The sequence below is a fragment of the Limulus polyphemus genome, unplaced genomic scaffold, assembly GCF_000517525.1.
Source record: "Limulus polyphemus unplaced genomic scaffold, Limulus_polyphemus-2.1.2 Scaffold1303, whole genome shotgun sequence".
NCBI classification, from domain to species: Eukaryota; Metazoa; Arthropoda; class Merostomata; order Xiphosura; family Limulidae; genus Limulus; species Limulus polyphemus.
Genome location: NW_013666913.1, coordinates 150,123 through 175,624, shown reverse-complemented (window position 1 = coordinate 175,624; position 25,502 = coordinate 150,123). Strand labels below are relative to the sequence as shown.

Genomic DNA, 25,502 nt, shown 5'->3' with positions numbered 1-25,502 from the left:
GCCACTGGGGGGGCATTTGAAAGCTGTATGAACCTAAACAGTTGAAAAATTAATACATTTCTTCTCAAATGGATTTATATTAAACAGTGCATATATATATATATATACCTGGTATACAGTATCTTAAGATAGTTTATTCACTTTCCAAATAGCGCAAAATCAATGTCAATGAAGACAGCTGAATATCCATATATGTACCGCAATGCTAGCAGCCAATCAAATTCCAAACCATTCAGCTTCTTGGAGAAAGAGTTACTGTTAATTTGGAAAGCACACTTATAATATTTAACATCTTTCAGTACTTTTATATTCTACCGCTCTAGACATAAAATGCCCGCCATTCCCCAATTCTTGTAAAGAGGTGTCCTCACCGCCAGTGCATAATATACATATAACATTCGTAAACGTTTTTTTGGGGTATTTTTTTTGTATTCAACTATTTCAAAAGTACACAGTAAACATAAGTATGGTTAATTTGATCTGTTGTCATGTTAATCAGCAAGCAGTTAAGGAAAACATTATTCCAAATGTCCTGTACATTATAAAGGATGACATTGTCGCTTTAAAAGACAGGCCCGCTCGACTTTGTTCGTCCTTGTGATGCATGTCTGGTCTGTATCGGTGTTTTTTGGTCGTTGTGCGCGACCTGGGAGGGTCAGGTTCAATCCAGATCATGATACATGTTTCATGTTGGCAGCTGAAGCTTCGAATTGGTAACCTCTGAGATTAAGTTGTCACGGATTGGTAGACTAACATAAAAAGGATTAATATGATTGGCTGATTACCCACTGCCAATGATCTTACATTTTAAAAGTGCTTGTCATATTTCAAATTATATTCGATGCCATTGAATAAGCAAGTAACTGCCATGCTTTGTCTACTACGGAATATCGCTTACATACATCTTAGTCATATCAATAAAATATGAGTTCCCAACATACCTTACTTCATTCGTCGACATTTACAAGGTTTTTACAACACTTTAACACAAAGGGTGAAAGTCTCGTCGTTTTGTGTGAAATGATATTAATATATATATTACTACGCGTACACTTATAAATTTCTTGAGAACCATATCTTATCTGACATAATGTATAACAAAATTTGTCTGCACATTTATGGGGTGTATATAGGTGAAAAAAAATTCAAGTCAGTGAATTTGTCAAAGTTTTGTTGTATATAATTCATTGTTGCTTAACACTAGTGTTAAATATGTGGTTCAAGTTAGACTAAATTCTTGATAATGTTAATAATCTTTGAATGTACGTGTGTACATGCACCTGTAGTTTAATACTATGTGTGCTTGAGGGATCGATTTAGAAGACCGCATTGCGTATACAAGTGCTTATTGGCTTGGAACGACTCAAATGGTTTTTAGTGACTTCTATATATCTTTACAAATGTTAATTTCAATAGAAATACCAGTCGATTAATCTTGAAGACAGTTTCAGCTAAATCGATCCTCCTTAAACTACTAACTAGTTTTACTGATTCTATAGCTAACTTCATCTGACCTATTTTATACAACACATAATTGAAACAACATTGACTTAAATATCGTTAAGTTATTAATATCATTCGACAAAAAAACTCTAATTAAACAATTTACTACCCTTGTGAGCTTTTAATTCGACCTCAAACTTCAAAATTAGTCCTTTATAGCTTCACCTTTATACAGTTATTTAATTTGGTGTACAAGAATTAGTCTTCTTCTAGAGGTTATTCTTCTGAGGTCCAAACATGTACCTGCAGGTGTCAAAAATCAAAACTTATTAAGAACTATCAGTATTCATCAACACATAATTATTACTTTATCTCGAAGATATTTTTAACGTTGATCTTCAAGGGCGCAGGCAGAAATCTATAAGGGAGAGGGCGCTACTTTTAAAGGAACGAGAGGAAGTGAGTAATAAAGCTATACTTTGGGTCAGGGAAATGCTCCCCTTGGAAGAAAGTTGTAACTTTCACGCGCATAAGTAAGTTATACTTCATAGTGTGTAATCAAATTATTTTGTTTGTAGTTATTAAAGCGCGTAAAACGATTCTGTTAACCCTAACAACTTATAGAAAAATACATAAGGACTCTGTTTTTTTTCAATTAAATTTAGGGTTTTATATTTCTATTTTATTTTTAACTTGCAAGAACATAGAATACGAAAATCGTAAGTATTCAGTTTCCGCCACTCTATTTTTATTATTGCTAACGTTAAGATTTTTTTCATTTGTTCTATTTGTCATTCAGCATTAAAATATGGAGGAAAAGTTTAATGAGATTTTAGAAAATGTATAATTATTTTATTTTACTGATCATTTAATCATACCTCAAATCTTGCTGGTCAAATAAGTAACATTAAACATGACGAGACGTTTTGTACACATGCAAGTACTTTTGTACTTTGATTTTAAAAGAATAAGTTTTTTTTTCAAGCATATATACTCAACATGAAGTAACAAACTCTTTTCTCTCTTTATTCCAAAACAAAATGGTTGATCTGTCTTCTTTGTACAGCCATATTCATTATTCAGTTATAAGCAGTCAACGCAAGAATAACTGATATGGTGTGTTCAAACAAAATTAAGAAATAAAAAATAGTTGAAAGGGAGTGAATGAGAAAATAATATTTGCAACCAAATCAGCTTATACATATAAACTTTGCAACACGATTAAAATATAATCGGTATTTATAATATTTCAACTATGACAAGGCAAAACTACTGTTATAAAGTTAATCCTTCCCTGTAGTTCACTAATTAGGCACATGACGATCCGTCACGTGATCTGAAACGAATATCATTGGTCATTCAGGTTATGCTCGTAAATGAACGTTTAGAAGGAGTAGCTTTAAAACTTTACATTTTATGGCATTTTACTTTACTAAAGAGTATAGTTATTACGAATAGCAAGAGTAGCGTGGCAGCAATAGTGGCATTGAAGTCTGATGAGCATGGAGTCCACTTAATTCGGTCAATCTCCCTTTTTTCCTGAAAAAATATCGATCAGCTTAGCATCGCGTGGTGAAGGCTTCATCCTCCATTAAGCGCCCCAGTGGCACAGTGGTACGTCTTCGGACTTATACTGCTAGAAACCGGGTTTCGATACTCGTGGTGAGCAAAGCATAGATAGCCCTTTGTGTAACGTTGTGCTTAATAACAAACAACATCATCCATTAAGCTGAAGTCAGGGCTATTATACCAGGTATGGCATCACAAACGGTCGTGTGAAGTGGTAACTGGCAGCGATAGTGGAATTGAAGTCCAATAAGCATGTAGGATATTACGTTCAACCAATCCTCGCTTCATCAGGGAAAGTATCGACCTGCTTAGAACAGCGGGCTTTATCACCCATTAAACCAGGTTCATTGAAGCCAGGTACCAGTTATAACAGCAAAAACGTTCATGGGATATGATCCGTATAAAGTGAAGCATTAATAGTACCATCCTATAAAATGTAGAGGTCAGTACTTCCACCAAAGCTTATTCCTAACCACATATCATACTGCCACCATTACTACCTGTGTCACGCTCCTGCATTAAAATGTGTCTGGAGCTGATTCCAGACTTCCTATGCATCACTATAAGCCTAATATCTGGCTGCAGAATGAGATGCAACTCACCTGTAAAACGAATATTTTTCCACACGTCATTGGTGAACTGCAAATACTCCTACCCCATTGCAGGAAAAACTAATTTATAATTTGGTGTGAATTAAACACACCTCAATGTGCGACTGACATATACAGCTTGACCCCATGAAGTCTGATTCTCTCTATAGAATGACACGATGGAAAATTGCGCTGAAAACATCTGATTCAGTTTTGGAACAGGTACTCTTACAGATTTGCAGTGAGCCAAAATCAGCATCTGCTTGTATTGCTTTGCTTTATCCAAGTGTCGAAGCAACTCAGAATTCGTTTGGAAGTACTTCCACATACTGCTAACGACACTTGTAGCCGATCTGCAATAGCCTGCTGCAATTAAACGACTTCCATTTTTTCGAAGGTTCATCATGATTGAAATATTCAACTACGATTGTCTTATGTCTGACCATGGTTAACGAACAAAGGCCATTTAAACTGTATGATTCTTCACTTCAAAGTCAAAACTGAGACAATACTGTGTAAAACCATTAAATATAGAACATAGGGCGATTTTGTTTTTTGTTTTACAGCAAAGCCCCATTGGACTATCTACTGTGTCTACCGCGGGGAATCGAACCTGGATTTTAACGCTGTGAGTCCGTAAACTTCCCTCTGTCCCATCGGGAGATAACATAGGACGAAGGACCAGTCATTTGTACTTCTGAACACATAACCGTTACGCAATATCTGATCTATATAACAATGAACTGGGGGAGAGGGGGGGGTATTGACGTTGTTTCAAACCACTAATGTTTCTTTGTCAGAGTTATCATATTACAAATTCCGATTACGCTTTAGTTGTTTTGTGCAATGTAGAATGGTGTAATCGACAAAAACTTTTAATTACATTTTACCAAAAGTATAGAAAGGTGTAGTTATCATAAAGAATCGTCCTATTGGTCAACATACTCAAGGCAGGAACCATCCCAGCAATCATACAAAATGATCATGTTTGATAGTGTTTTATACTTGGAAAGTGAATAACAAAGCAATTCACTTTAGAAACTATTAGTATTATTATTTTCGCTACATTTACATCTTTGTTTCATGTTAGCTGAGATTTAATTGTTGAAACACACACACGCATAGCTCTATTAATAATATAATAAAAACATACCTTCTGGGGCTCTACATTTTCGTCCTAAGATCGAGAAGAACATGGTACAGTATTTTGAGATTTTTTCCTCTGCTGCTTCGGTGACGATCGAGATGCTCTCTGTATTGGAATAAAAGATTTTCGAGCTTGAAAACTTTTGGGTCCAGTGGTTCCGGAATCGCTTTTACAATTATTTTTTCTGCCTGTGCTTGATGGACTGGAGGAGCCTGAGCTTATATTTTTATCCAAAGATCTTTTTTGATGAGGTTTTCGACTGGGAGAACTAGGTGCCGAAGCAACGTTCTGTTGCTTAACAGAAGTATTTAATGTTTCATTTGAATTCGCCACTTGCTTAACTGTGGGATGTTTTGGACCACGAGATGTACGAGGCATCGACTTTTTAACAGTTTGTTTAAGAAGATCTTCCCTTTGTTCTTTCAAAATTAACTCTTTGAAAGTACTTGAAGCAACTGATAAGGGTTGTTGACTAGAAGGTGTTTGGGAAGGAGAAGATACATGAGAGTCAGGTGACAGTGAATCTATTACTTTTATTGGTAATGTCGTTTGTTGTGGCATCCTTGTGGGAGCTTTGGATTTCTTCAAATCTTGATGGGTCAGTGAAGGCGGAAATACAGGAGGCTGCTTGGGCATGGTTGTTACCTTTGTAGTATGAACTGGCGTTACACTACGTGGTGTAGATGACATTTGCTCCCATTTACGTTTTAATTCTTCAAAGCAGTTTCCCATTTCATCGATCTTTTGAGTTTGTGCAACTTTATTACAATTCTCTAAATGTTTGTCCATGCAATCTTGATTATTTTGCCGATTCACTTGAATGTTGCGGAGAGACAAGTCACTACCTTGGATTATGTTATTGGAGTTTTTATCTCCTGCTGTGTTTTGCAGCTTTTGAGATTCCGTCTCATGCGATTTAGTTGAAGGAAAGGCAAGATTTACTGCTCTCTGGAATAATTCTTTTGCAGGATCTGTATTCAGCGCTGTAGTTAGCCTCTTCTCTGAATGTTCATCAATGATATATCCTCTGCTGTGAAAAGGCAATATATGTTTAAAAGACTCTATAGAATTTTCATTGTCAAGTTTATGCCGGTGTTCGAGGTCTTTTAACTTTGAAATTTCATTAATCGCAGCGCTTCCTTTACGTGAAAAAACATTATGGTTTTGATTGTCGACCTTCAACGAAGGTACATTTGAAAGCTTGTCATCCATAAATTCTGTTTTCAAACCTCCAACCTCACTAGTTTTTCTGGATCGTCTCAATGACGATGCCTTAGGTTCCTCAGTCAAAGCACAGTTATAACTACCAGTTTCAAACGGTGGGATACGAGTTATATTAGGCGTCATGAATATTGGTAGGGGTTTTTGTTCTGTAGTATGTATGATTGCTGTAGGCGACTCGTTATCAGTTTGTCTAATATCTCGATTTCTGACTTTTAAGTCCAAAGCAAATGGTAAGGCAGCAAGTGGCCTGAGTTTGGTTAATAGTATCTCGCACAAATTGGTAGATAACGGAGAAGCCAGGAGACTAAGTAGAGCATCAGGTTGATAATGTTGACGAATCAAAGGTTCGCATGAAGTAACGTGAAGAAACCACCAATCCACGAGCCCAAGACTATAGACAAAGTAAAAAGAAACTTATATAAACGCTGCTTATAATACACTGAACTTAATGGCAATTTGCTAGAAAACGTTCAATTTTAAATTTTAGTGAAAATTGATTATATTAGTATTACGAAAGATAAACTACATTCTGATTTACGGCTTAAGCATATTTGTTCAAAAGTTAATTGAAAAAAGTTTTCAAGTTCACAAAAAATTTACCAACGCATTACCAGTACATATATTATAAGCAACGAATCCTATGAAATTATGATAAATACAAATACTAGTTCAAAAACAATGTGTAGTTGTCTATAAAATTGCTTCGAGTGCCAAATTTGTGCCCAAAAATATGTATACAGATTATATTGTTAATAAAACATTATATATGAAAATATGATCCATTTAACAGCATTTATATTACAATAAGTCATGGTATTCTTTTACGTAGATTATTTTTATATAAGTTGAAATTTTCTTTTCTAACATTGTAGCAAAACTTACTTCAGAAGACCCAGAACAAACATATAGAATCTGCATGTATTTCCAACCATGTCATTCTTCCCAGCAATATACTTAACAAGATCTTGAAGTTCTTTGGTCGGATGACCTAAAAAAAATACATATACCAACAAACTTAGCTTAATTTTAGTGACACAATTTCAGTGAAATATCAGATTCATTTTATAAAATTTTACACACAAAATTACAGTTTGGTTTGTTTGAATTTCGCACAAATCTACCTGAGGGCTACCTGCGCTAGACTTTCCTAATTTAGCAGTGCTAGGCTAGAGGGAAGGCAGCAAGTCAATATCACCCAACACCAGCTTCTGGGCCTATTGTTTTACCAACAAATAGTAGGGTTAACCATCACATTATAACGTCTCTGCGGCTGAAAGGACGAGCATGTTCGGTGAAGGGGATTCATCAAAATATATACCTGTGGATTGTTATTGTTTTTTCACGTAATATTAAATAAGTTGACTTTTTTCCCATACTCCATATTTAAGTTGCTTTGCTAATAATTTAATAGATCAGTTCTCAGAGGCTCAGCACTATGTCAGAAGACATATAAAGCTAAACACCAGGTTTCGATATCCGTGGTGGGCATAGCACAGATAGCCCATTTTCTAGCTTTGTGCTTAACAACAGACTTTCTTGTTATAAATAACTAAACCTGATATAATGCTTAATCTAAAAGTATCCAAAACAATAATTTTGAATATAAAATTTACTTGCTTGAAAAAAAGTTCTAAGATAATTATTGAAAAACAAATTTCAAAATTTAAATTTACCAAACTGGGAAGATGATTCCGCTACTTTCCATGGTGAGTTAGCGACAAAATTTGGACCATTATCAGAGGAAAGAAGTCCGTTTTCTAAGACGTTGTATAAAGCTGGGCACAAATATTTTAGTACCTTAAAAGAGTAATAAAAAAAACTTCAAGTCAATAACTCGAAAAAAGGAAAGTTGAAATATAGAAAACTTTCGATTTTTAATGTCCGCGAAAATGGATTCTGGAGACGTATGAAAAACGAAGAAAATAAAATATGAATAACGTACCTATTATATCTAGAATGACTGAGCTACAATATTTACTTTCTCGAATGTAGTTTTTCTCTAGTTTCCCAATACATTTTCTTAAAATCGTCATTGACATTTTAAACATTACCATAATGTTAGCGAAACGTTCCTTGTGATATCGAATATCTGACATATTCACACACCGTCGTTATTTGGTAAACGTTGAATGGTATGATTCATAGATATTGTAACTACTAATCCGTTGAATCAGAACATGTATTTAAATTAAAAAAAACATATGAAAAATCGTTTTTGCCTACTTACTAGCACAGATATATTTTCCTTGTGTTTTTGTGATTCTGACAGATTTGAGGTCAAACCTTTTGTCAACAAACGCGCTTGTTCTAATATAACATGAGGCATACTTCTCAGCTAAGAAGGAATAATACAGTGATCCCTAACATAATAATTATAATTAGCTCATGTTAATGATGATTAATTACATCATTTAAAACCATTGTTTTAAATAGACCATGGTCTTTGCTTTGAATCAATCCAGGGGCATTGATGGAGAATGGTGTTTAACAAAAAAGACTGAACTCAGATGGGCAAGACGAAACACAGACTAAAACATCAAAAAAATCACCTTTTGTTTTTGGTTTCCTTGCTCCTCTCCATGACTTAGGAGCAGGTCAACGGCCATGGTAACATTCTTCAACAATCCTAAAAGAAACACATAAAAAATTATGTTAGAATACGTCTTCTTAATAGATGAAGGATTAAACTAGCATTACAAGATCAAGAATGCCTTTCTTATCGAAACATTTATAGATTTTTATTTTTATTGGGAAACAATAAAACAAGAAAATCACCGGTAAATGAATATATCGTCTTATTTTCTACAGGAATACTTCTGGAACTTACTCGTTAATTTGAAAATGAAAGGTCGTTTAGTAACTTTTGACATTGCGTTTGGCTTGGAAATTTTCTAGTGTGTCGTTTGATAACATTACATAGAACCGAAATAACGTATAGAAGAGGTGGCATTTTACCAAATAATTGCAAATGTAGTGAAATAAAAAAATTAAATAGCCATACTTGAAACATGTGTATAGGGAATATATGCATGGCCTGGTGATTATGGTGCTCGTCTTGCAATTTGAAAGTCGCGGGTGCGAATCCCCGTCCTCGACAATGTTCGTCCTTTCAGCACTGGGGATGTTTTATTATGTGACGATCAATCCTACTTTTCGGTGATAAATGAGTAGCCTAAAGGTAGGCTGTGGGTGGTGTTGACTAGTTGCCTTCCTTCTATTCTATCACTGCTAAATTAGAGACGGCTAGCACAGATAGTACTCATGTAGCTTTGTTTAACAAGTGTGAAAAAGGAGGTCTTTTGGCATATTTCTTACTTGTTAACAAGTGTGAAAAAGGAGGTCTACTGGCATGTTTCTTACTATTAACGAATGTGAAAAAGGAAGTCTACTGGTATGTTTTTTACTATTAACGAGTGGGAATTTGAGTTTGAAAATTGTATAGATGTAAGGAGTTCTTGCGATTTGCGTTACTGCTAAATAATAAATAACTTACACAATTAAGATAATATATCACTCTTTCTTATATTGATACATAACTCTTATGTATCTCATTTCTATTAACTACTATTACAATCAGAAAACGACGAGTATAATATATTATTTCACACTCTAAACCAACGTTCACTGACAATAAATTTGATTCACCAGCAATTTTTCTTCACAGCTTTATTCATAAATTAAATAATTAGTTTGGTTTGCATTTTGCGAGTAAGAAACATACCAGTAGACCTCCTTTTTCACACTTGTTAAAAGTAAGAAACAAACCAGCAGACCTCCTTTTTCACACTTGTTAAAAGTAATAAACAAGCCAGTAGACCTCCTTTTTCACACTTATTGCTCTCCAGTAGCACAGCGGTAAGTCTTACAATACTAGAAACCGGATTTCGATACCCGTAGTGGGCAGAGCACAGATAGCCCATTGTGTAGCTTTGTGCTTAATTACAAACACACCTTCACACTTATTTAATCACATATTGTTCACACAAAAATCTGCATTTTCAGCTAGGAGCTACGAAAAAATAATCTAGGTAATCACGACAAAATGTTAACGAAATTTTAATTAATCACTTAAGCTCATCTAAACAAAATCTTCGATTAAGGAAAATATTAGGAAAATATAATTTTGCTTTATGAAAATCCTGGATCTGAGTATAAATTTCATTGAGTGTCAGTACATCTTTTACCAACTCACGTAACCGTTCAACACAGGAGCAGCACATAGGGGATCCCAGGTGATGGCATGGGAAGTCGGCTCTCCTATGTCACTCCCCTGAGGGCAGGAATAATAGTGTATGACAAATTTGGTTGAGATCAATAGAATAGCAGGGGGAGCATATAGGGGCCCAAGATGATATAGAGGTGTATTATTCCTAGGGGACCTTAGCTAAGATTAAATGTTAGGTTTGGTGACGATTGGCCTAGTAGTTTGCCAGTTATGAGTGGACATACATACACACGTACACATACACACAAATAGTAATTTAGGTGTATAGTGGTCCCACATTTCACTTTCTATTCGAATGTATTCCATCATTTCGCGCCATCCAGTTTTTTTTTTTTAATGTCTTATTTTATACCAAGTTTTAATAAAACTGTTTTAGATTAAACCTATAATATCTCGATAGAATTAACTTCTAGTGATCCGTTTTTACTATTTTCCACAAAATATTGGTAGTCGGTGTTGATCAGGTGCAGCCACCAAGCTAAAGTAATTGTCTAAAAGATTGTTATTTACCTTTTAAATATTGTTATTTCAAGTGCTGCTTTCACTATGGAAATTTATTAAACCTTTCCGCGGTCACTCTGAAGATAAAAGGCAAAATACATCATTTCATTTAGTGCCCAAATACACTGATATCGATCTTACATGTTTATCATTTCTTTACCGTTCTGTATACTCTAGATCTTATTTATACAGTTTAATAACATTTTACCTGTTTTTTGTTTCAATTTCAGTGCCATAGCGCTTGCGAGCCGTGGAGTATTATTTAGACCCGAAGGTGGGAAAGTCATAGACGACCCCTGTTGCGGTGATACAACAAACTCTTCTGGTGGACTTTCAGAGTCCTCGTCGCTGATTGGTTCATCTCTTGGGACCTCTTCTATAACAGTAAAATAATCATTATTAAAATAACAAGCGCCGGCTTTTCATTCAAAACATTTAATTAAATGCGTACTGAACAAATGAAAGCTTATCAATAAATCAAAAACAAATAATACAGCTCATAGTATTCTCTAACAACAAATGGTTAAATGGTCTTGATATGAAAAATCTAATACTTGGCACTTGTTAAACACTAAGGGCTAAACAAATTCGTTGATTATACACCTACGATGGTTTTATTGTCTTGAAATTTTGACATGTTCTACATTGATTCCTGTACGCTGAATCCTAAAATGATATCCATTTTTCTCCATCACTTACAGATTTTTCACAAAACGTCATAACGTAATACATAAAAGAAAGACCACAACCGTAGTTTTGAGACTAAAAGATGTAGATTCCACACATACACAAAAAATCAGGATGAATGAGGATGCATATTCGTTTGACATCACTGTTCTTCCGTTTTCGTCAGTTTGTTTGTATTTTTGTTAACAAACGTAATAATACAAAATGTTAATTGTGGTAAACGAAATAATAATTTGATCTAAGTAAGAGTTTTTTCTTCCCGATTTGTAAAAAGATCCTTACATGATAGAAAAAAATGAATATTATTGTCGAAATCTGCGTAGCTGAATTATGTGAAATGAAAGGAATATTGAAACCTTTTTGTGACCATCAACTATTTTCTTTAAGAAGCAGTACATTTGAAATAACTATCAGTCATATTTGTATGTTTGGTTGATAATTCATAAAATTATCTAATTCAAAATACAAAGAAGGAAACTTACTGTTACAAACAATGTTTTCTTTCGTAACACCATCATTTGCTTCAACAGCCAGGTTGTCGTCGTGGAAAGTGACAGACTTTTTGACTCGTGAACCGCTACAATCTGAAGAAAAACTACAAGAATTGATTTCATTTGTTGATTCCTTTGTGGCTAATAGAGCTGCTGCCATCAGATTCAGACTTGTGCTGGAGTTAAGTAACTGTTGGAGTTGGTCACAGAGCTGGTTTATTGGAGACTTGATGGAGTTAAGACTACAAGAGCAACAATGATTCCCACACGGATAGTTTTGATCAATATTTAAGTTGTTGCTATGTTTTAAAAAGCATGAGGTAACTCCAGTGTATTTTAATTTTGTAGTATCTTGACATGGTGCTGGTGAGAGAATTTGAAAGGAGTGGCCTTTTGGACAATGTCCACCTGAAAAGGTTTCTGCTACTGGATTGACAAAACCCTGTTTTTCTGAAGATTCTGAAGTTGTTTTAGGATCATTATTACTAGTAATTTCGACAGATTTGCGGTCTGTGTACGATTCTTTCTGTAGGTGTTGCACTGTTTCTCTATATTTGTCTGAATACATTTCACTTTCAATCTGTGGGATTTTCTCTGGAATATTTTCTAAGGATTGGGTGTAGTGATCGAATTTGTTACGTCCATGAAAGTCTAACTGAGAGGCTATTCCCCGATTTGCCACATCAGGTCTCTCGTGACCTTTTTTTTGGTTACAGTGATCTATTGATAAGGATTTTCTCAAAATGCCTCGTCTAGAACTATTACCACTTTGACTTCTCTCTGAATAAGCTTTTTCAAAAGGCAAGGAGATAGAACGTTTGGGTAACTCTGAAGGGGTTCCTGCTGCTCCGCGCTGCCTTCTCAATGTATTATCACTATATGGATGTTCACTATCCCGTGAACTTGAAGTTGTTGAGGAAAAGCTTTCACCGGGATAAGAAAAATCTCGTTCTTGATGATTTTGACTTTTGTTATGCTCAGCACAACACTGATTATTCTCACTTGAACATCTGCAGTGAAATCCTTTGTCATCCTTCAATTTATGATCATCGTCGCTTGTCTTTGTTTGATAGCTTGGAATAGCAGATTTTAACTCTGAGGGAAGTAAAACACTTAACGAGTCCCAGTCTCTTATATGTCTAAATTTTTGTGGTGTTACCATTTCAACACTTTCTCGATCAGACACAGGTCTTTCCTTTTCATCATTACTATGTCGGTTGCTATGATCCTCGGTTTGTGTTGCAGGTAAATTATCAGTTGATTCAGTACTCAGCAAATCTTTTCCCTCTGGTGTACGTCTAAGATTTTTTAGAAAACTGAGATCAGGCAAAGAATAACTTGGATAACAAACATACACTGGCTTTTTCTCGGAACTTGTACCACTCGAAGTGTTGGAAAATTTTGAATTTATGGATGACAGAGGTGAGGGAAATAATTCGCCAGTTTTATCTCCTGAAGAATCAGTATAAGTTTCTTGTACATTAAAGCTTCCTAGATTACTATTGGTAGATATTAATGAAGTCTGTATGGCTTGATCTTTGATATGTACTGGGATTTGTGTACCACGGCTCCTAGTTGTGACAATTTTTACATTTGTGTTTCGCTTTAAAACAGGAGAAGCACAATTGTTGTTGACGAAAAGTTGGGATTTGTAGTGTAACTTTTCTATTGACGTTTGCCTGTTTCCACTGTAGCCACTTGAAAAAGGACTGGTCTCTTTACATCTGCGACTTTGTCTACTGTTATTTAACATCTCCTCTAGACTGGGAATAGATTGGGAGGAATTTCCTTCACTGTAAAAATATTCAGGCAATTTCTCACTACTATTCAGAGTCTTTGTCTGAGTACCCTGGGAACTGTTTTCTGGAACCAGCTTGATGAATTTTTCTAAGAGCTTGTTGCTTTCATGTGTGACACACATGTTGTTTATGAGTTTCTTTTCTGTTTTTCCACCACGAAAATAGTTGTTAATTCTCTTTACTGTATTAAATTCTTCCACGTATTTTGTCGCTTCTGGTATATGTTGCATAGCGTTGTTTTTGGTAATAGTTCCCTCCTCCGATGTACTGTTATCACTGCCAAATGGATCTTTGCTGTCTCTCATGGTTTCATCCCCATTAACCGAATCAGTGTCTAGTTGTTCGTTTTCTTCTTCTTTGATAGTTGAAGAATGCGTGGGAGTATGTTGTATCAAAGGACCGTCTACTAAACTATCTTCAAAATACTGAGAGCTACTGTCATCACTCTCTGACGAAGATTGTTTGCGATTAATATTCTTAGGCATATCTTTGTCAGCTGCACTAGTGTTGTTGTTAAGAAATGTTTGTATTAGGTTGTTATTAAGTTCGTGGACATTTTGAACATGTGTTGTTGGCTGTGATGGTCGTTTTCTGAGATTCTTAGAAACCTTGATTTCTGTTTCTTGATTATTACAATTCGAAACTTGATTTAAATGTAGAGGACCACTTATATACTTGTCACGGGTTTTTTCAAACTGGAGATTGTGGGCTTTTACACCGCGTACTCCTCTGGCCTTTCGTACATTTTTCTCATCATTGTCAATAGTATTTTCGTTGGAGTGAATAGCAGGATACGATAACATGCTTTCTACAGATCCAGACCAACTACTTGACGCTGAACCCAAGGAAGTTTTGCTTTTGATGAACAATTTGAACAAAGGAACAGAATGTTTGTTGTCTCTAGCGTCACTTCCTTGGAGAGAACCATAACAACTACTGTGAAGCTCGTAAACAGGAACGCGTTTAACCGGGTTTATTTTAAATCCCCATTCGCCAAATTGTTTGTCTGTCAATACTAAAGAGCGTTTAAACAGACTTGGAAGACTTTTGCTTCTAGAACGTTGAGGCTTGGCATAGAGTGCAGGGCGAATCAGCTGTTTATAATTTTTCACCTTTCCCCAGGTTGTGTACGACAAGTCATGCTGCACAGTGGAATTGTAAGTCATTTTCTTGGATTGATGACAACCGGTGATTGGCCGTGGAACTTTGTCCTTGTTTTGTTTCATCTCCAAAGCAACGTCCGAATCATCTGACAGCTGAGTCCCGCTCCCTTCAAATGCAATAGTATAATTACTTTTATTAGCTTGACAGGTAACGGCGATATTCTGTTCGTCCAAAGACGTGTAGTCTATACTATCCACTGATGTATTGTTAGCATTTAATGGTTCTTTCGCAGGAGAGAAAAGTGGCTCATCTTTAGAAATGAAGCCTTCTGCAGACTCTTCTTCTGACAAGCTGTGAGAACTGGTAAATATAACGTAATCAGGCTTAATATAGATAATTGATAGCCTATCAGATATTAATCTAGATGGCAAATTAAAGTACTTTATATGTTTGAATCAAAAACATACCAAAGACAATGTCGCACATGAAGGACAAACGAATAAAATAGGTTTCAAATGCAGAACAGGAGCAGTACACTTTCTTTTAGTTACCAAAACACATGAAAATATTGGGACCAACATACTGGGACGAGTTTACCGATTTTAAGATTTAACGTTTTTTTGCAACAAAATCAGAGATATAAAATTACGAGGAATTCTCATTTGTTGTGTAAAATGCAATCTAATAAAAGGTGTATTTTCGAATGGTATCTTTCTGAAGTTTAAAAGTACAATGAGGTTAAACATGCACCTTAGAATATTATCAAGGGTATTGAAGATGAAGATATTTATACCTTCAAATTAATGTGCTGGGCTGTGGATCAAAATGTTCAAAGTACGATCTGCGATGTCCTGATAAAAATGCTACTCATTTTCAGAGGGGGGAGGGTGTTATATATATAACAGTCAATATTCATGTGGTTACGAGTAGCTACATGAGTGACGTGTGATGATGGCTAGCTGTACTCCTCCCTCCCCTTCATTCTGTAGTGGAATAAGTATTTGGTATTTTCAACTTGAGGAAACCTTATGTGGCATAAGCTAAATGACTAAGTCACAGACTTCAAGGTCCCAAGTACAGCCGCCCTTATTTTTGAACTACTTGAAATCTTTCGTAAAATAGTTTGTTAGTTAACAAATAGCGTGTGTATAGTGAATGCAGCTAACCTCATTATTCCCTTTTTACTTCCTCATTATGATTTAGTTGGGTTTGTTTTGAACTTCGCGCAAAGCTACACGAGGGCTAGCTGCGCTAGCCGTCCCTAATTTAGTAGTTAAAGATTATAGGGAAGGCAGATAGTCATCATTACCCAACGCCAACTCTTGGGCTACTCTTTTGCCAACGAATAGTGGGATTGACTGTCAGATTATAACGCCCCAAGGCTGAAAGGACGAGCATGTTTGTTGGGATGGGGATTCGAATCCGCGACGGGTTGAGCGCACAAACCATCTGGCCATGCCATCCTCATTATGAATAGTTTCTCTTATCTCATACACCTTACAAGTGTACAAATATATGGTATTGGGTGATAAACACATATACTTATGCATTTGTTCGTTGTATTTAAACATCTATTTATTTTAACAGGCTATTTGCACAATGTCCGCCACGTGGATCGAATTATAATCCCCCAAGCTTACCGCTGAGCCACCGAAGTACAAGCAGAAAGTAAGAATTTACGTCAGAGTAAATAAAGGTTTAAATTATGTGAGTTTTACGTTACTTATTAGTAGGTACACATACTGAATCTCATTAATAAATCTTATATTTTTTCCAACCGATCAACCAAGAAGTAAACATTTCTAATTCCCATTCACCATTGTGTGGCATTCGCAACTTTTCAAAACCTCTTTACTGACTTTTATAAGGCGTTTTGTTACTTTTAGCTGCTTTGTTTGTGTAACAAATTTCGCTATAAGCGCATAGCTCTCCTTAATTTGGAAATCATAGATTAAAGGAAAGGCAGCAACTATTTAACAACACCCACAGCCAACTCTTCGACTACTCTTGTCCGACTAAATAATGTGATATAACTGTCATTCTTATAGCTCATCTATGGCCCCAAAGCGCCCATAGCGATTTTACGGCAACAGGATGCAAACTATGAACCTTCAGATTCATGTATGAGCATGTTAACCACTATACCCACTCCAGGCCCCTTTAAGTATACAAATTCCAACTTGTAAATACTGAATTAAAAATACAACTATCAACCAGATTAATATACCCTCATCACATTAGGATCTAAAAGCTAATATCAAATTTTAGTCCACTGGAAAATCGAAAAAGAATTACTTGTATTGTTGTTGTTGTTCTTGCTGTTCGATAACAATTTTGCTTAAGGGTAAAGAAAGTACTGGTCAACATTTCAACCAAACAAAAAATCTGCGGTTCAGTATTTGACTAGTTGTAATCAAAGATATTGGGAGTATGTTGTTTTGTTGTTGTTTGATATTAAGCACAAAGCTACACAAAGAGCTATCTGTGCTCTGCCCACCACCGATATCGAAACCCGGTTTCTAGTGGTACAAGTCCGCAGACATACCACTGTGCCACCGGGGGGCGAGATATTGGAAACTGGAATCTTAAACCTGATAGGCACCTCATGCACACATGGGCTAAGCGGAAAGATCATGATCTCTAAGGTTCTGATATAATCCTAAATTTGAACTACTGACTAGCAGGATGCTAGTCATCAGCAGTACTCGCCGCCACACAACAACTTTGTCTGGTTCTTTAAATCCCGTCATCGAATATGCTCGCCCTTTCAATTGGAAGGGGGGAGAGCATTTTTCGTTGGTAAAGAGTGGTCCAAGAGTTGGCGGTAGGTGGTGTTGACTAGCTGCCTTCCCTCTAGTCTATCACTTCTAAATTAGAAACAGCCCTCGAATAGCTTTGTGCAAAATTCAATAAACAAACAAACAAACTGGCTCTTTGAACTGAATAAAGGAACTGACTGTTACGTTTATAACGCGTCTACAGCTGAAAGTGTGGAGCGTGTTCAGTGACATTACGTCTCGAACCCTGGACACTTCAATACACAGCATGACAAGCTAACTACTTGGCCATGCCAGCCTTCATAGATATTAAGTAAGTACAGAACTTACCATATAGATATTAAAATTATTGCTCCATTATTTTATATTTCAATGTGGTGTGAAATTTTTAATGTTCCATCGGAATTCTGGTATTAACTCTAACAAAAGTATCTATATAAAAAACTCAAAATCTCACTGTTTATTTGTTTGCTTGCTTGATTACTTATTTGTCCGCCGGGTTCACACTTTTCTCACGTGAAGGTGCACAAAACGACAATTTTTCGTTGATATACGCGTCTATCGTCTGCTAGCCGAACTGCTAATTTTATCGTTAACATATACATTACACGAATAAATTTTACGCAGACATGAAATTTTTGTAAGTTTGAGTTAACATTTAATTTACAATAAGGCATTATAAGCCTATTTATTTTTATATCATTAACTATACATCTACTAATACATCATATATTTAACCTTACACACAAAAGAAATTTATGCAGAATTATAATGTCGCGTCTGAAAAAGTAAACAGTAGTCTTAGCCTATGAAATGAAATTATTCCGTCTGTCATAAATTGACTACGTAAAAAGAGTAAGGCTTAAATTATAATTCTTATTGTGTACAATGAAATTAAAACCAAGTCAGCGTAACTGGTAGAGCGCTTGCATGAGGTGGAAGATGGGTTGAATCAGGAAATTGTATTTCTTTTTTATTACCATCAATATAGAGAGGCCTATTTTGTTATAGTTTATTAACTATACTTCTAATAATACATCATATATTGAACGTCACACACAAAAGAAATGTATGGAGAATTAGCACGTTTAGTTTGAGAAAGCAAACACAGGTGGCCTGACCTATAACATAAAATTATGCTGTCTACCATAAAATAGACTACGTGAAAATACTAAGGCTTACATTAAAATACGTATTGTGTAAAATGAGATTAATGTCAAGTCAGCGAATGTATTCTATTCTACTTTTTGTTTGCCCCCCAGTGGCACAGCGTTATGTCTGCGGACTTACAACGCTAGAAAACGAGTTTCGAGCACAGATAGCCCATTGTGTAGGTTTGTGCATAATTACAAACAAACAAATCTACTTTTTTTTTCTTTGGAATTTTTTTTCTTTTCCTACATAAATTTAAAGTACAGTGTTGCATTTTGTTTGTAGTATATTTCATACATCAATGTCATAATGTAAATACGGTATCACATTCATAAAAATGTATTACATTTATATAAAAGCAAGCATAATATTATATACATATTTACGTTTGAAATTTTAATATTTGAGGAGGGGTGACAGGGGATGGGGGAATAGAGCTAGGCTTATCCTGTTCGCCAGAACGGGTATTCATAGGTGTATAAGATGATCGAAATATTCTCCATTTATCCTTGCCAGTAAAAACATCGTTCATAAGGAAGCTTTTATTTAAAACAGGTTCGTAGAATATTTTCAAAAATCAAACCTAAGGTTGTTGTTTTTCATAAATTCACAAAATATTGAAACCTATCGAAACAAAGAACGAGGGAACAGAGAGAGTAGGTTTTCTTTTATTCGAAAACCCGGGCAACGCCGGGTAACACAACTAATTATAAATAAAAAAGGGTAGTGTACAAATCTAACAGTAGTAAATAAAAATAGAGAAGTTTTAGTTTGTGAAATTACAAAAATGTTTTTGTTTTCCCAAATGAAAAAACTAACTATAAATATTTCTAATTTCAACGAAAAAAGCTGAACATTTACCGTAAATGTTAATTCAGCTTTCCCCTTGTTGTCACATACCTGACAGAACGTTCTAATTCAAAGCCGTTCGCAAACGTATGTGAGGCTGTAGTGCAGTTCTCTACGAGAGAGAGAACTTCTTCGTCACTTCCGATGCTGCATACACCCGGAAGGCTCAGAAGAGAATTTATGTCCTCTGAGCGAAACGTCTCCATGTCGATTTCTGCCAAACTGGCATCCAGATGCAAGGAAATTTGGTCGTAGTTTAAGCTGTCTTGATCAGGCGATATTGTGGTGATGTTCTGGTCCATGATTAGGCTTAAGTTCAATTCTCTAAACACAGTAAAAACATCTTATAAATATATAAACATAGCATGTGTGTGTATATATTCAACATGAGATGAATTATGTTTTCATTCGCTCTACATGCAGAATAATGTGTTGAAGATAAAGGTCTTGGAAACGCTCATTAGTTTCTACTTTCTGGGTTTGATCTGAATAAGAAAAATATTTTATTTTGAAGTAAAATAGAACATTTGTTTATGAAGTATAGGTTAATTTTAACTTGTTTTTACAGGAAGAAAACGTATTTTTCCTTTGTATAAAGAAACAATACAGGCAGTGGCGTAACTGTAAAAGATGGCCTCTCCCCCACATAAAATGTAATTGGACGCACTACATTTATTTCCCTATAATTGTAGTTACGATTCTGGCTGATTGATATCATTAACTTAAAAGAATAGTATAACCACCCTTTAGTTCAAACAAATTAAATTGTATGTCTCCCCTCCCCCTTGTCTGAAATTATTAAGCTTATCAGGCTCTTCGGGACTCCTATTTGGCTCTCCTCCTTGCAATTGCGGGGATACGGGGCATACTTTTAAATATAAAATTATACTTTTCTCTCTTTGCCCAATGCTCAATGGTGCCTTAGCAGTGAGCTTGAGGGCTTTTATACACTAAAATTCGGGGTTCAATCCCCATGGTGGACACAGCGAAGGTAGCCCTTTGTGCAGTTTTTAGCTTTAATGATATCTAATCAAAAACACATTAGGTGTGAAAAAAAGGTGCGGACAAAATAAGATTGAATGTGCGACTTAAAGGAATGAAATCAAAATTGGCGGCCAAACTGGTAGCTACACTTAAAGCATTGACAAGAATTTTACAACAAATATTCATTCATTAGTTGGCTAGGTCGCGTATTTTGTTTTACCCACCATCATGCTCATCAGCTAACCATAGTGAGTGCCTAACCATGTCGTTGACAAAAGTATACACTAGTAACTCTAATATAAACCACTTGAACGTCGTATTCTACTCGGTTTTTTATTACAACTCTATATTTTAATGTCCCCTAGTGTGTCAAAAATAGGGTAAAGAACTTGCAAAGCTAAAATCCAGGGTTCGATTCTTCGTTGTGAACAGATTGCAGATAACTTATTGTGTAGTTTTGCGCTAAAACAATCTCAAACTCGATTTTAATAGTATAAAATTTTAATTAGATTTGTTAATTAATTTATACACTTGGTATTGATGTACATATTCGTTGGTTTTTAATCCCAGGATATAGCTAATGTATAAAATCACACAAAACTAAATTTTTTGTCTAAATTTTAGGCCTATTAATTTTGCAATACTTCGATAGCTTTCAGCGTTCAAAGCCTTAAAGGTACCTGATGTATTTCATTCATAAACTAACAACTGCACTACACAAGTAATGTATATTAATAAGAAGTAGTTAACAAAATATGCATTTCAAAAAGAATCACCTTAAAATACAAGAACGCCAACATTGATTACTTTAAGGCAGAATAACTCTAACGTGAGTTATTTTAAAGCGGAACTCCAACATGTATTACTTTAAAGAAGAACTCCGATATGAATTATTTTGAAGCAGAAAACACCGATGTGAGTTATTTAAAAGCAGAATAACTTCAACATAGATTATTTTAAGGTAGAAGAACTGCAACATGAGTTATTTTTAAACAGATAACTCCAATATCAATTATTGTGAAGCAGAAAAACACTAACATGAGTATTTTAAAGCAGAAGAACTTCAACATTGATTATTTTAAGGTAGAAGAACTGCGACATGAGTTATTTTTAAACAGATAACTCCAATATCAATTATTTTGAAGCAGAAAAACACTAACATGAGTATTTTAAAGCAGAAGAACTCTGACATGAGTTAAATTAAAGCAGAAGAACCCCAACATTGGTTATTTTAAAACAGAAGAACTCCAACATAAGTTATTTTTAAAGCAGGAATACACCAATGACAGTAATTTTAAAGTAAAGAAATTCGAATATTAAACACTTTAAGCAAAAGTACTTCGTTATGAGTCATTAAACGAAACCTACAGTCTTGGCTAAAGTGCTTGCATGCTGTTCGATATTGATGTTATTGTCTATATGCAAGGAGTAGTTATTGAGTAAATGCCCGAGTAGTAACATAGAAGGTAGCATATGATCTGACAAACATGTACGAGTTGTTATTCTAGTCTGTATAAGTTGCTTTGAGAATTTTTTCGTTAAAACACACATACACACCTGTTTTGTATAAACGGGTGTGCTTTTGGCATAATCTTTTTCGAAACAGATCAACGCTTTGTTCAGACAATTTATCTGTATTTAGTTTAGAGTCATGCCTCGTCACGTGCCAGAAGTTATAGGGCGTAAAAATTGTTCAACTGTCCAGAAATAGTATGAAGCAAACGGAGATTGCCTGAACAGTAGGGTACCCTTATCGTACCGTGTCCAGAATCCTGAAACGGCAACGGATTACAGGAAACTTTGTTCAAGGAAAGTCTAATGATAGACGCCGAAAAAACTACTACTCGAGATGACCGTGTTTTGATCAGGTTAACACGTTAAGGTCGAAAGAGGTCTTGCAACACTTTACGACAGGAATGGCACGAACATATTCATCCTAGGGTATCCAGAAAAACAATGAATGGGAGACTGGCCATACGAAATTACTTTGCAAAAAAGGCTATCTGCAAACCGATATTAACCAGAATTCACCACCGACACCATGTTACTTGGGCACGACAGCGTGCCAACTTACAATTAGAATACTGCCAACATATCATCTTTTCAGATAAGTCCTGTTTCCAGCTTGTTAAAAAGCTGATGGTAGGATTAGTTTCGTCGTTTGCCCGGAGGACTGTTTTTCTTACACAGAGCACACAGGAGGTGGTGCAGTATATGTTTCGGCAGCTATTCATCAGGTGGAAAAACTGCTCTTCATATCCTCCAGGGAAACGCTAATGGTACCTCCTATAGGCATCACATTGAGAACTGTTGGGCAGAACTGAACCGAAAAATTGCTAACCACGACCCTAATCCAGCTTCTTTAGCAGAGTTGCAGTGCCTTCTATGCACAAGTTGGGATGAAATCACGAGGAATTACAACAATAACCTCATCGACAGCATTCTACGTTGCCTTGTGGAGGTTGTTAGAGTACGATGCTCTTATTTCTCACAAAATATGCAAACAATTTGGGCAAGAGTGTATCTTAAACAGATATGCTCAAAAACCTGATAACAAAGCTGACTAGTGACAATTGTACAGCAAGCATCATATCAAAGAAATGCTCCAATATCAGTCATTGTAAACCACAAGCACTCCGATAAGAATCATTGTAAAGTAGATTCATCGTAATATTATTCTCTTTAAAGCAGAATCACTTCAGTATGAGTCGTTTTAAAATAAAAGCCCAAACATTAGTAATTTTAAGGTAGAGGCACATCAGTAAGAGTCACTTTAATTTAAAGCAGATAATTTATTTTGAGAACTATTCTTACAATAAAAATCCTAAAAAACCTACATTATAAAACATTATACTTAATTAATGATTAACTAACGAGTAGTTAAAACCCGCAGAATAACAGGAAAGATGTAAGTGACGAATGAAGGAGACAACAACAACACATAAACCCAAAATATAAGTAAGCTTAAACTTGAAGAAAGTAAAGCACTTTTATATTAAATCACACTCGTCGGCTGGCTTACACAGTCAAGAAAGCCACAACAATAGATGAATTTACTGATTGAAACTAAAATCAAGACTGAGCTGAAAACAAGTAAAATTCCAACCAATCAAACTGTAGCTCAGGTAGCTAAACAATTCACGCTCAAACGTACATGAAACGTCGCATCAAAGGAACGTGAACTTCCCCGTTCAACTGACCTAGATGATGGTTAAAATAGCTAGGATTGGCACCAACCATAGAGTCTATAATCCTAGCGCTGATGTTCTCGAATTTGTAACAGATTTTTAGGCCAAATCCAGAAAATGAAATTGTAAAATATTTGTCTTCATTTACCTTTAATATGTATATAGAATTATAATAAAACTTGCCACATAGGTTAATCTGGAAAAATAACTGCCTATTTGGTAAACCAAACACTAAGGAAATATAAAACAAAAGGTGTACAGTTACACCTTTAGGGATGTGAATTATTAATACACGAGAAGCACCTAAATAATTTACGTTCTCAATAGTTGCATTTGTTTCGTTTACTTACATCTTCAGGTGAAGGAATTTCACCGTTTTTCTAACATGGAGTGTTGATATTGAAATTACACCCTCATTCATACCTTTAATTCTTAGAATGTATTAACAAATTATTAATAGATAGAAATATATTTGGAAAAACCAACGTACTTGTCACATTCATCGTCCAAACACCACTGATATCCTCCACTGTCCTGAAGGAATGACCTATCACTCTGGCTAGCTTCTTCTCCTTCCCTGTCTTTGGTTGCGCCATCAGAGAGAGTTCTTTGTGGTGTTTGGCTTTGATTATGGTTTGATTCTGGCTCAGGCAGATTGGACGCGGTTGTCTCAGGAGATTCGTTCTCCGTCGCAGGTTGCATGTCACCTAAGGTGTTAAATAAAAAACTACATCACACTAAGCACGGTTTTTTTACTCGTGTTTCTGTAACATTTGTACTGAAAGGCAGCTGTATGTTACGTGTTGCGAGAAAATAGTTTTAACAATAACGGGTTTGCTTTTTCTGTACCCAATATATGAATACAGCGAGAGTTGAATTATCTTAATAATAAAATATGTTTTATACAGACCATGGTAGAGAAACTTAAAAAAACAAACATACAAACCTCTATTCTCTGTATATTACGGTTATAAATATTACAATCTGCTTCTGTTTGTTTGTATGAAGTTCAACACAAAGCTACACAATAAGCTATCTGTGCTCTACCCACCACGGGTATCGAAACCTGGTTTCTAGCGTTGTAAGTCCGCAGACATACCGCTGTGCCACTGGGGGGCAACGCTATTTCGGAATCATTGTACTAATTCTGTTGTAAAAAAACGCAAGCGCAAAGCTACATTCAGCTACCTGTTGTGTCCACCGTGGCGAATTGAACCTCGGACTTTAACGATGTAAGATCCTCAAGTTACCGCTGAAGGGGACAAGTATGTAGCGCGTGCTAGAAAGAGTAACTTTACGTCATATGTTTGGTTGTCGTTAAGTTCAAAGCTACAAAACAGACTATCTATGCTCTGCCTATCGCGGGTATTGAAACCGATTTTTTAGTGTTATAAGCACTCAGACTTACCGCTGAGCCACCAGCGTATACCATATGTACGAACGAGTTTGTACAGGGCCGAATACGGAGGACATATCACACATTACAATGAGTTTGCCTACGGCTGAAAAAAAGAGAACATCTGACACATTACAACGAGTTTGCGTACTGCTGAATAAAGAGGACATATCACACATTACAACGAGTTTGCCTACGGCCGAATAAAGAGGGCATATCACACATTACAATGAGTTTCCCTACGGCTGAATAAAGAGAACATATCACACATTACAACGAGTTTATACACGGCCGAATAAAGTGGACATATCGCACATTATAACGAGTTTGCCTGTGGCTGAATAAAAAGGACATAACACATTTGTTTGTTTGTTTG

At 35.6% G+C, this 25,502-nt stretch overlaps 1 protein-coding gene across 1 annotated transcript in view; it reads right to left on the bottom strand.

The window, feature by feature from the left end:
• Positions 1–6: 6 nt before the first annotated feature.
• The window catches only part of LOC111086661, a 39,666-nt gene continuing 14,170 nt past the window's right edge, over positions 7–25,502 (bottom strand). The window contains exons 2-10 of the mRNA XM_022390426.1: positions 24,221–24,437; positions 19,610–19,882; positions 11,869–15,140; positions 10,908–11,075; positions 8,523–8,599; positions 7,647–7,770; positions 6,856–6,961; positions 4,756–6,364; positions 7–1,746 (exon numbers count right to left, since the gene is read on the bottom strand). Coding sequence (XP_022246134.1) covers positions 4,780–6,364; positions 6,856–6,961; positions 7,647–7,770; positions 8,523–8,599; positions 10,908–11,075; positions 11,869–15,140; positions 19,610–19,882; positions 24,221–24,437 — 5,822 coding nt within the window. The 3' untranslated portion in view covers positions 7–1,746; positions 4,756–4,779. The remainder of the gene's footprint in view (positions 1,747–4,755; positions 6,365–6,855; positions 6,962–7,646; positions 7,771–8,522; positions 8,600–10,907; positions 11,076–11,868; positions 15,141–19,609; positions 19,883–24,220; positions 24,438–25,502) is intronic.